Source organism: Fundulus heteroclitus, unplaced genomic scaffold (assembly GCF_011125445.2).
Source record: "Fundulus heteroclitus isolate FHET01 unplaced genomic scaffold, MU-UCD_Fhet_4.1 scaffold_61, whole genome shotgun sequence".
NCBI classification, from domain to species: Eukaryota; Metazoa; Chordata; class Actinopteri; order Cyprinodontiformes; family Fundulidae; genus Fundulus; species Fundulus heteroclitus.
The window spans coordinates 842,096-854,808 of record NW_023397044.1 but is presented as its reverse complement, the minus strand read 5'-3'; the positions used below and the strand labels follow the sequence as shown (position 1 = coordinate 854,808).

The 12,713-nt window shown below is 43.8% G+C and overlaps 1 protein-coding gene and 1 long non-coding RNA gene across 4 annotated transcripts in view; one reads left to right on the top strand and one right to left on the bottom strand.

Annotated features, from left to right (window-relative positions):
* The window catches only part of tcaim (T cell activation inhibitor, mitochondrial), an 82,086-nt gene that overhangs the window by 49,335 nt on the left and 20,038 nt on the right, over positions 1 to 12,713 (bottom strand). For 2 of the 3 annotated variants that reach the window (XM_036133357.1, XM_036133360.1), the window contains exon 2: positions 8,335 to 8,410. In XM_036133357.1, the coding sequence (XP_035989250.1) occupies positions 8,335 to 8,369 (35 nt within the window). In that variant the 5' untranslated portion in view covers positions 8,370 to 8,410. Of the gene's footprint in view, positions 1 to 4,753; positions 4,851 to 8,334; positions 8,417 to 12,713 lie in introns of those variants that run through there. The other variant, XM_036133358.1, reaches the window with a different exon arrangement.
* Positions 7,325 to 11,848, top strand: LOC118561337. Its single transcript, XR_004929968.1, has 3 exons — positions 7,325 to 8,064; positions 11,325 to 11,433; positions 11,812 to 11,848. It is a non-coding gene; the product is annotated as an uncharacterized LOC118561337 (long non-coding RNA).

The following is a 12,713-nucleotide window of genomic DNA, read 5'->3' as shown; positions in this document are numbered from 1 at the left end:
ATACATTATCTATACACATATATATATAATATTCTATATATAGTATATACCATATAACTCTATATATATATATTAATATATATATATAGAGGTCATATATATATATACTATCTATATATATATATAACATCATAGATATATTATATATATATATATATATATATTAATATATATATATATATTATATATATATATATAACATACATACACACACACACACACACACACATATGTATAACTACAGATCCAATGAAGTAATAGTGACTTGTGCAAGAACAGTGCAAGGAATAAATGAATGTCAGTTAAGCCGGGCATACTCAAACTGTGCGACGGAACCGCAGGGTTTAAAAGTTCACCGCTCACGATCTGAGCGGCGCAACGCGACCGGAGTGCTCACACTGTACGTCGTGCCCCCTCCGGAAGAGGGGGGAGAGTTGGGTACCCACCGGCGCACGGAGGACGGCAAGGGGCTGAGCCGCTGCACCGCGCCAAGGGAGCCGAGGGAGAAAGACGAGACGCCAGCCGCGCGACACAGCAGATGTTTGATTTTCACCGACCGTCCGATTCCTGATCGGGAGGTAGTCCTGACAACCCAATCGCCCCTCCTACCCCCCTCTACGATCAAGCTGAAATTCGGCCCGATTCAAAAAATGCTCGCACGACTGAAGAATCGGCCCAAAAAGGGCAAAAACTCGTACAGTGTACGCCCGGCTTTACAGAGGGGTGGTGCCAAAAATCACTGAAGGAGGTGTTGTCAAGATTGATGACCACATGCAGGAATGATTTCCTGTGGCGCTCTGTGGTGCATCTGGGTAAGAGGAGTCTTCTACTGAAGGAGCTCCTCTGCTGGGCTAGTATGTCATGGAGAGAGTGTGAGACATTGTCTAAGATGGACTGGAGCCTGGAAAGCATCCTCCTCTCTGCCACAGTCGTCAATGTCCAGCTCATTCCTCACGACATCACTGGCCTTCCCGATCACTTTGTTCAGTCTGTTGATTTTAGCGACCCTCAGCCCACAGCCCCGGCATGTGACAGCAAAGAAGAGCGTGCTGGCAACAACAGACTCATAAAACATCCTCAGCATCATCCCACAGATGTTAAAGGACCTCAGCCTCCTCAGGAAAGAGTCGGCTTTGGCCCTTTTTGTAGACCGCCTCGGTGTTTCTTGTCCAGTCCAGCTTATTGTTAAAGTACACTCCCAGGCACTTATACTCCTCCACAGTGTCCATAGGGACCCGCTGGATGGAAACAGGGGTCACAGGTGTTTTTGTCCTCCTCAGATCCACTATTAGCTCCTTAGTCTTTGTCCCGTTGAGCTGCAGATGATTCAGCTAACTCCAAGTGACAAAGTTGCCCACCACTGTCCTATATTCACTCTCATCAGCCTTTTCTTTTCAATGCAGCCAACTATTGCTGAGTCATCAGAAATCTTCTGAAGGTGGCAGGTCTCAGTGCAATAGTTGAAGTCTGAGGTGAAAAGGGTGAAGAGGAAGGGGGAGAGGACAGTCCCCTGAGGGGCCACAGTGTTGCTGACAGCCCTGTCAGACACACAGTTCTGTAGGCATACATACTGTGGTCTGCCCATCAGGTAACCAACAATCCAGGACACCATGGGGGCCTCCACCTGCATCGCCGTCATCTTCTCACCCCAGTACAGCCGGACGGATGGTGTTGAAGGCACTGGAGAAATCAAAGAACATGATTCTCACAGTGCTCGCCGGCTTTTCCAGATGAGTGTAGACTCTGTTCAGCAGGAAGATGATGCTGTCCTTAACTCCCAGGCGGGGCTGGTAGGCGAACTGTAGTGGATCGGTGAAGGGCCTGACCATGGGCCTTAGCTGCTCCAGGACTAGCCTCTCAAAGGTCTTCATGATGTGGGACGTCAGTGCCACCGGTCTGTAGTCCTGAGGGCCACTGGGATGCGGCGTCTTTGGCACATGAATGAGGCACGACGTCTTCCGCAGCACAGGGACTCTCTGGAGGTGCAGGCTCAGGCTGAAGACTAGGGTAAGTACTCCACACAGCTGGTAGGCACAAGCTTTGAGCACCCTGGGGAATACACCATCGGGGCCTGCAGCTTTGCCAGAGTGGAGTCTGGTTAGCTGTCTTCTCACCAGGTCAGGAGTGAAGGACACTGTAGTGGTAACAGTAGGGGGAGGGGTGAGGTCCTCAGGTTGTGGAGGACATGATGTGAAGCAGGGGGGAGGGGTGGAGTCAGAGGATGTGGATTGAGGTGGTGAGGAGCAGACAGGGGGTCTGTAAGGAGGAGGAGTCGGGGAAGGTGGAGTGGTCGTTGTAGGGAAGCCAGCAGCAGAGAGTTGTGGGAAATGGGCCTCAGTTTCAAATCTATTGAAAAATAGGTTCAGTTCATTGGCCCCGTCCACGCGACCTTCCAACCCCACACCACCACTAGACTTCTGGAACCCTGTGATGGCTCTCATCCCACTCCACACATCTCTCATGTTGTTGGTCTGGAGTTTATTCTCCAGCTTTCTCCTGTATTTGTCCTTAGCCTCCCTGATTTTACGTTTCAGTACCCCCTGCACTCTCCTCATCTCATCATGGTTGCCATCTCTGAACGCCCTCTTCTTCTCATTCAGAATGGCCTTTATGTCCTTGGTGATCCATGGTTTATTGTTGGCGTAACAGGTGACAGTCCGAGCTGGAACATTTCAGTCCACACAGATGTTGATGTAGTCCGTAATGCACTCTGTGAGCCCATCAATGTCCTCCCCGTGGGGCTCACAGAGTGCAGGCCAGTCAGTCACCTCAAAGCAGGCCTGCAGTACCTCATAAGCCTCCTCCAACCACCTCCTCACAGTCCTAGTGGTCGTAGGCTTCCTCTTCACCAGAGGCACATAACAGGGTTTCAGGTGAACCAGGTTGTGATCTGACCTGCCCATAGGGGGGAGAGGAGAAGAGATGTATGCATCTTTAATGTTAGCATACATCAGGTCCAGGGTCCTCTTCTCTCTAGTAGGGCAGCTCACATACTGTTTGAAGGTCGGCAGAACTTTGTTCATGGTGACATGGTTAAAGTCTCCCGACATGATGATGAGGGCATTAGGATGTTGGGTCTGTAGTTTGGAGATGGTGGTGTGTATGATGCTGCAGGCAGATGTTGGATTTGCAGAGGGAGGGATGTACAGGACAGCAGCGATGACATGTGGGATCTCTCTAGGCAGCTTGTAAGGACGGAGTCCAACGGCCAGCAGTTCAACATCCGGGCTACAGAGCTGTTCTTTAATGGTGATGTGACCCGGGTAACACCATCTGCTGTTTACTAGAATGGCATGCCCCCCTCCTTTCCGCTTACCACTGTTAGTGTCCCGGTCGGCCCGGACGGTGTGAAAGCCATCTACAGAGACAATCTGATCCATAATGTCCTTGTGCAGCCATGTCTCGGTGAAACACATCAGACTGCACTCCCGGTACTCCGGTTGGCTCTGCGTTAGCGCCGTTAGCTCGCCCATCTTGTTGCTAAGGGAATGCACATTTCCCTTATCTTCTTCTTTCAATAAGCCTGTCCCGTCTCGACCCTCCTTTCATCCCCCGATGTTGCTTTCCTCCTCTGCAGCCTCGGCGTGTTTTTCTCCAGAGTTCGGGTGGTCTTTCAGCCGGAATAAACAAAGGCAGTGTGTCCCGATGAGCGCTGCATGATAAAAACAGCACGAAAAAGCACGAAAACTCTTGGAGAACGACCTTGTTAGAGAGGATAATACTTCACAGAGTTACCGTGAAAAAACAAGAGCAATCAAAAAAAGATAGAAGTAAGAAAGTTAAAACGCGAGACGGAGCCATGTAACTGCAGCATGCTGCTTTCGCGCATGCGCACAACGTTTTTCGGGTTATTACTGATATCTGAAAAATTATTTTGCTTAGTCAAAACTTTTATTCAAAATATCTGCAGTTAGATTTTGACAAGACAAAAGTAATCGCAGATGCCTGTGCAAATTTTCAGTTATCTGGGTCATCGCAATAGCAAAACAGGCTTAAATCGGAGGCAACCGGACTTTCGCTCAATTCTTTCTGAAAACGTTTCGGCACCTATCCAGGAGTCTTTGCTTGCGAGCTGTTCGCTGTTCTAATTGCAGATATCTGTAATTCAGTTTTGCCTAGTAAGATTCAAACCATTTTGCCATTTATGTATTGTTTGTCATCATATATATATATATATATATATATATATATATATATATATATATATATATATATATATATATATATATATATATATATATATATATAAATATTATTTAGTTTTTACCAATCAAAATTACATTCTCTGCATCTTAAATCAAAAGTCAGACTAGTCACAGTGACATGATCAAAAGCCGATATTATGTTATAGATATCTATAATGGTACTTTCAGGATATTTAAACTTACTGATTATACATCTTAAAATGTCTAGTTCATTTGGGAGCCAGTTACCCTTTAAACAATCTTTTGACCCTCAATCTTTTGACATTGCTAAAGTTTAAAAAGATTTTAAACTATAGTGTAAAAAAGAGGAGCATATTAACATGTTGGCAGTCACGCTTGTTCTCTTTAATTAGGCAATATTAAAAACAGTGACTTTTTCATTTCTAAATAAACTCCATCACTCTAGTTAGACTTTAAAGTTAAATAAAAGTATTCTGTTATGTAGCTTCACATTAATCTCAATTGTCAACCATTAATGAACTTAATGAACACGAAAATAAACCCAATAATATCCATTAAAACTGGAGGGTTGTGCAGGGTTGTACAACCTGTTTTTTCGGGTCCAACAGTAGCAGGCATCACCTGACAGTGATGGCCTGATGACAGGCTGGAACATTCCCAAAACTGCAGCTCTTATAAGCACGCCTGCTGACAGGGGGGGACAAACAGGTCAATAGTTCCAGGCCCAGGACCGGGAGGGGGGGGGGGGGGGGGGGGGGGGGGCAAAACTCACACTCTGACCATTAAAATACAGGCAAAGTAATTTTTCAGAAAATATTTGTGTGTAAAATACTTAAAATCTAACTCTTGGACTGAATGTATTTTTACGCAGATGCATACAAATAGTCACCAGAGTAAAGAAATGTATATTATATGTGAATTATGTGCGCTGTTTGGAAGTAATTTCGATAAAACTTGCTGTATAAGCCAAAGAGCCCGAACATTCCTCAATCGGCTGCTCCGGAATGTGACGTCACAAACAGAACTAGTACCGTGCATCCGACTGCTAACACTACGACTTTCGCAACAGATTTATTAAATTTAATTAGTAACTCGTACTCTACGTACAAAAAATTTATAAAAAAAAAGTCTGATACATCTACAAACTCCACCTCAAGCATCGGCGACTCCGATACCGAATATATATACGGAAAAAAGGAGTTTGAACAAGGTGAACCTGAGGAGACTATATCTAACGCTGCCCAAGACATAGAGCCCATGCTCCATTCTAAGCACCCCTCAAAATCCTCGCTCGTGAAGTGTGTATTGTATAAAACACTTTTGTCACTGCCGGCAATCCAGTCCTTTCGCGTTTCTTTTACGAATTTATCCCATTTCTTTCGGACCTTTTGATCCTTCGGTCAAGTATGTAGCTCTACTTTCTGGCCTGCACTAGACCGCGGTGAAGTTGGTTTGACATTGGAAATTCAAGCTCCGTGGAGTCAGCGGAGCACTCTTGATAAACAAAAATCAAATCAGATTTGTTGACGGTCCCACCGCGTATGGGAGGAGGGAGCAGCTGGCCGAAATCGGAGTCCTTCAACCGGATCAACCGTGAGCTAGATCCCGCTGACTCTGCGGAGCTTGAATGTCCAATATCAAACCAACTTCACCGCAGTCTGGACTAGGCTTATAACCGAAACTACAGCCACCAACTACGCACCAAGAAGGCATTTTATTGTGGCCTTAGTTCAGCAATTTGTTTTTTAAAAGCGCTTGCTCAAAGTAGACGTGGATCAGCAGATTTGGTGTGTGAAAGAAGATACTGGGAAAAAAAAACATATATCCTTGCTTGCCCTACTGGTTGTACAATGTAAACAATGTTTGTTTCTATGCAAATTCGCTTCGCGCATTCTTGGTGTTCTTGAACTGACGTCACACGTCGGAAATGGCCAATAATAAACGGAGGCAGCACTCAAACACGGAATAACATAATTGGTGTAAAAAATGCGCGATACTTTATATTTAAACTTAATTTGAACACTTTTGATACATGAATATTCAGTTTACCTTGTTCTGGAAGTTATTCAACGGTTTTCAGGATATTTTTTCAGTCCAAGAGTTAGACTTTAACATTAGAGTAACTAAATATATGCATATATAACTGCATTAGGTATATGTAATATGTTTTCTTTAAATAAGGGACCATTAGAACTCCCCCCACCCCAACATAAAATGTTTTGACCGTTTGGACAGCGGCTTGCTGCAACTTTGAAAGTTTGTTTCGCTGCAAACTAAGAATGTCAGGTTTTTAGATGGCCGGCGCACAGAAATGAAAAGAGGAGAGAAAAAGAGAACATGACACCAAAGGCTCGAGGGATTTTATGAGTAAATATTGTTTTTGGGGGATGAGTCAAGAACAGGTCCAGGAACGGAATTGCAGAGGAACGATGCCCATTCAGAGCCGCAGGTAAGAAGCAATGCATTTGTCTGTGTGGTTTTAAAGTATAGCATCACTAGCTAGTGTAAGGGGAAAAAAAACATTTTCTTTTACAGAAATACTTGAGCTTAGCGCCAAAAGAGCAGAAAGCAGAGAGATGGCAAAGGTTCAGGTGTAATCTGAAAGAGCCAGTTGAGGCGGCGAGCTTGGTGGACAGAGAGAAAGGAGGACAACGTTGCAGTTGTCCCGTCGCAACATGTGGCTTCGGGTGGAGAGACAGCGTGTGTTTGAGAAGGAGGCTGAGAGCCATCCGTAGCGATAACAGAGACAGTGCCGGTGGAGGGGGGGTGGCTTGTTGCCCGATTGGATAGTGTGAGCATAGTCGCTCAGAGATGGATCACGCCGTCGATTTCAATGATACCGCGTTATGGCCAACAAAAATGACCAGCAAACCCATTCATGATCGAATGAATGTTGTGCGTTTAATGGCAAAAAGGAATCCTTTCTCAGAGATGGCAAATGAACCGCCAGCAGATTCAGGGGGTTTAACCACATTTATAAAGTCATCTAAGACTTGTTTGGAGGACAAAAAACAATAATTCTGTAAACAGCAGGTTACTGAATAAAATAAAATGCATAGGAGAATGAAGTATACAGTTAAGTTGACTGTTATTGGGTGTGTGTGTGTGTGTGTGTGTGTGTGTGTGTGTGTGTGTGTGTGTGTGTGTGGTGGCGGCAGGTGTAGAGAGGGGGCCCAAAAAGACTGTGTTGTCCCGGGCCCTAGCAAAGCTGTCAGCTGGTCTGCTTGTAAGGGTGTTCTTGGTCTCCTGAGAAGAATACCCAAGCGTCGTTTCTCGTGTATGGTTATGAGTGTATGTGTGGGCATTAGGGTAGGAACGTGTGACTGCGTGCCTGTGACTATGTGCTTATCTTGTTGTCGGACATCTCAGGTCTCAACTAAGGGTGGAGCCCATCTTCCTGTAAAGCTTCCTACCGGTGATTGCCGCTCCTCGGTATCAAGGGCTGGGTCCTCGGGAGTGTGGTGACTCATCGTGGCAGCTGCTTCGCGGGGCGTGAGCTCCCTCGCTCTGTTCGGACCCTGCTTGGGGGCAGTGGGCCCTTGGGCCTCAGGTCTTCTGGCCCATGGCTGGATCTGCTCTGGAGTAGCTGGCTGCCTGTGCAGTCCCCGGGGGCTTCTGCATTGTGGCTGCTGGGGGGTTTCCTGGGGCTCTCCTCTGTGATGGGGGAGGCAGCCATCTCTGTGTTGGTAATTCTTGGGCTCCTATGTTCTGGGGGCCCATTTGGGCGTCTCTGATTTTGTTGTTCTTTCTATATCTCTTTCTGCAGATGTGGAAGCAGACAACAGGACCTGCTGCTAACATCTTCATCCAAGAAACTCCAGTACGTCTTCAGAAGTCCATGCATCAGCCGGTCAAGGCATTTTCGGCAGCAAAAAGGGACCTGCACTCTAATAGTCAGGTGGCCATAATGTTGTGATTGATTATAAAAGTAGCTGCAGCTTTTTTCGTAAAGCGGTAAGCTGATGGAGCCATGTTTCTTTTGATCATAACATTACTTATTAATGTATATTACACATATGGACATAATAAATCTGTAGCCTAATGTCAAACATCATGGGTTTCAATGACACTTGAAGGAACTGAAATAAAATAAGATGCCTCAGCTCTTTTTTGGGCTTTAATACAAGCGGATTTACTTGGGAGCCTCTTAAAACACACAACCTATTACCTGGACGTGCATCGCAGGAGGGAATTCATAGACATCACTGATGGGCACAGACGAACATGAAACCAGGTCGAGAGTCCTGAAAATAGAGATAATCATGTCTGTTAGATATCCCTACAAGTGTCTCAAGATTTAGCAGAATCTCAGGCAACTGGCCACAATAATCTAATCTGACACTCGGAAAGTGTTAAACTGCATTTTAAATAATCTGAAGCAAACATCTGCCTGGGAGCTGTGTTTCTTGTGTGGCTTCATCCCAAGCCCTTACCAGGAGATAAAAACTGCAGCTGTAAAATTAACTATGCAGGCATATTCTTTTTAAATTAGTGAGAAACTATCTTATGTAGAGTAGCATAGAGGTATACTAAACAGACACAGAAATGTAAAAGGCAGTTTATTTTCTTTCAAAGCCAATTTTATTTTAAAATAATTGGCATCCTTCCAAACATGATTACCTTGTCCTAAGTAAGTGAAACAGCATTGGAGAAATCTTTAGAACCTGATCGATGTTTGAACTGTTTAGACTTAGTAGAGTTTTATTAGCTATCTAAAATTGTAGCTTCATCTAAACCTTCAACTTGTGTTAATGCCCCTATTTTAGATATGATTAATCTATCCTTAGTAAATGGATATGTACCACAGGCTTTTAAAGTAGCTGTTATTAAACCTTTACTTAAGAAACCACCCCTTGATCAAAATGACTTAATAAATTACAGACCTATATCTAATCTTCTTTTCTTGTCTAAAATTAGTTGCTAATGAAATATGTGAACACTTACAAAATCAGTCAGGTTTCAGAGCGCATCATGACACTGAAACAGCTCCGTTGGAGGTCATTAGTGATATTCTCATGGCCTCAGATAATGTGTCTGTACTTGTCCTGTTAGATTCCAGTTTATTCATGTTAATAATAAATCTTCAAACTCTCGGTTCACTTGTGGAGTACCACAGGGTTCAGTCCTTGGGCCAATTCTCTTTACTATATATATATATATATATATATATATATATATATATATATATATATATATATATATATATATATATATATATATATATATATAGTTCCGATTGGCAAAATTATCAGACAGCATGGGATTAATTTCCACTGTTATGCTGATGACAGCTATTTTTATCCATAAATCTTGATGAATCCAATCAATTACTTTGACTACTGGCATGTCTTGACGAAATCGAAACCTGCATGACATTATATTTTATGTTTTTAAATTCTGACAAGACAGAAGTTTTAATCCATTGACCAGAGTCCTCAAAAAATAAACTCACTTAATCTGGATGGCATTAAATTGGCCTCTGGTAATAAAGTAAAGAATCTTGGTGTTATTTTTCGACCTAGACGTGTCATTTAAATCCCATATTAAACAGGTTTCCAGAGTTTCCTTTTTTTACCTCCGGGATAATGCAAAATATTCCAGAGGTGAAACGGACCACAATGGACCGGTACTGTGGTCCGTTGTGAAGAGAGAGCTGAGCCAAAAAGGCAAAGCTCTCGATTTACCGGACGATCTACGTTCCTACCCTCATCTATGGTCATGAGCTTTGGGTCTTGACTGAAAGAACGAGATCCCAGATACAAGCGGCCGAAATGAGTTTTCTCCGTAGTGTGTCTGGGCTCTCCCTTAGAGATAGGTTGAGGAGCTCAGTCATCCGGGGAGGACACTGCTCCTCCACGTCGAGAGGAGCCAGTTGAGGTGGCTCGGGCATCTGGTTAGGATGCCTCCCTGGTGAGGTGTTCTGGACATGTCCCACCGGGAGGAGGCCCATGGGGAGACCCAGGACACGCTGGAGGGACTATGTTTCTCGGCTGGCCTGGGAACGCCTTGGGATTCCCCCAGAGGAGCTGGCCCATGTGGTTGGGGAGAGGGACGTCTGGGTCTCCCTACTGAAGCTGCTACCCCATGCTACGCATGTGCAGAAAGGTCTAGGCAGACGGCAGCAAACCATTTGAAAACAAACAGCACGAGGAGACGAGACGTGCAGAGGAGAGAAGAGAAAATGAAAGAAAGAAAAGGAAAAGAATCTACCCTAGCATTACTCAGAAAGAAGAGAAAGAAGGAGGAAAGTAGAAAGCTGCTCTCAAAGTAACCAAAAGTTTCTGCCTTCGACTTCTTCACTGCAGCAGCGGGAGCAGCAGCAAACTCAGCGGTAACGTTGGCAGCTGCTAAGCAATATTTGTCGCGTGGAGATAACCTGTGAGTGTTAAATCATCAAAGGGGACATCCCCATATATTGATAAGTATTTATTTACCTTATTGGCGTTGGCTCATTTTGCTACAGTTACAGATCAATTATTTAGGGGTTTTTCATGTTGAATTTTAGGAAAACTTTTAGGGTTCTTTCTAAAAAAATCACCCTTAGGTTTTACAGGTAGTTTTAGCAGGTATTTTAGTCCTTAATAATTTAAGCTATACAATCAAAAAACATAAGGAATTTATTACCAACTTCTCACTCTGCATTACAACTTTGTATTAACATTGCTTTAATGTGTGTTATTGTGTACAGCTGTGGATGTTAAGGGTCGAGTTAATTATAAACTAATTAATTTACTGTTCGGTAGTTTAAGCAATTGTCATATTATTTATAGCATCACTAGTCTTTCTTGTTACATGCATCTTATTTTTGTAATGTCATAATTCATTTCCCAGCTGAAGATGATTTTTTTTAAGAGTTCTGGTTTAAGAAGTCATCCCTCAAAAGAAAGACTTATTCAGTTTATCACAAATGTTAACATTAAATCATCATTTTGGGGACACGAGGGTGTCCACTGAGCATGAAGGTGTTGAAATACGTAACCAGCATATAAATAGGTTTAGTAGTAGAGTAGAAATTGCAGTATGTTCCTCTGAGTTAAAGTGACGTAGACAAAATTTAAGTTGCATGAAATCCTCAAATTTCTACTTTAGCAATTGAGTAAATATACATTTAACCACTGGGTAAAAGCCTTATAATGTGTTTTCTATGTTTGTTTTCAGAATGAGACAGGGCTGGACTGTGACAGAGAGACTTCCAAAATGATCCAGCCAGGCTTTGATAATGATTTTGTTCCACCAGACTGTGAGTCCAGCATCATCCACTCTGCTGGTAAGCAGTCAGCACAGTGTACTTCCTGAAGATGACCAGGGAATTGCTTTTGGTTCAATAAAACCACAACTGCGGAATAGAAATTGTCAATTCACAGTTGCCTGGCTATTCAGAATTCAGAGCTAACCTCCTTTGGAGTTAACATCTGTCATGGTTGAGTTTTGGTTTGGCTTTGTTTTTCTGTTATTTTCATTTTTTCATCTCTTTTGGGTTAGGTTTGACTTTATTTATTGTTAGTTTTCAGTCATCAGTTATTTTCTGTCATTTTTCACTTCACCTCCTCAGCAGTCAGTCACACCTGTTATCATTTACCAGTCAATTAGCCAGACCCTGTTTCCACCTGTGAAGTGTTCTATTTAAACCTGCCTCTGCCTTCAGTTCAGCACTGGGCCGTCATCATTCCACACCTCTCCATGCCAGTCCCCGTTTTGCCTTGGAAGCTTTGTTTTGCTCCTGTTGTTAAGGTTAGTCCTGCCAGTCACTCTAAAGACTGTTCGTTCACTGTTTGTTCCTGGAGAGGTTCTGCTCTGTGTCCTGGTGTCTCCAGAGAACTGCTTACTGGACTAGCCATCCTGGAAAGGCTCAGCTCTGTGCCCTGGTGTCTCTCAAGTTCTGCTAACCTGACTAGCCGCCCTGGAGAAGCTCAGCTCTGTGCCCTGGTGTCTCTCAAGTTCTGCTAACCTGACTAGCCGCCCTGGAGAAGCTCAGCTCTGTGCCCTGGTGTCTCTCAAGTTCTGCTAACCTGACTAGCCGCCCTGGTGAAGCTCAGCTCTGTGCCCTGGTGTCTCCAATGAACTGCTAACCTGAGTGCTATGAGGCTTGCTAGCCGAGCAGCACCTAGCAAGTGTGGACTCTCTGTCTCCGGGCCGTCAGCTCCTGTCATCACATTCATCCCTGACCTTCTGCAGTCCTGAACCTCCGGTCTTCATCACTCACCACCCAGCATACTTCCTTCAATAAAAACTCAAACTTTTAGTCCCGTGTGTGCGTCCTGAGTTCATCGGTAAACAAAACCCTGACAACATCTGATATTAATACAGAGACAATATCATTGGATGGTGATAAGGAATAAGGAATTAAACTCTAATTGCAGTTACATTGGGGTTCTCACAGCCTGCCGGATAAACCTTGTCGGTTAAAAGTCCGACCAGATAATTTATTCCAGCATAAATGAGTTCATAACAGCTAATTAACTAATGCATCAGTGGTATAAATCCTTACAAGCTTATGGCTAACATCACCATTTGAACTATATTTTGTTATAGCTGAATTTTGAGTTG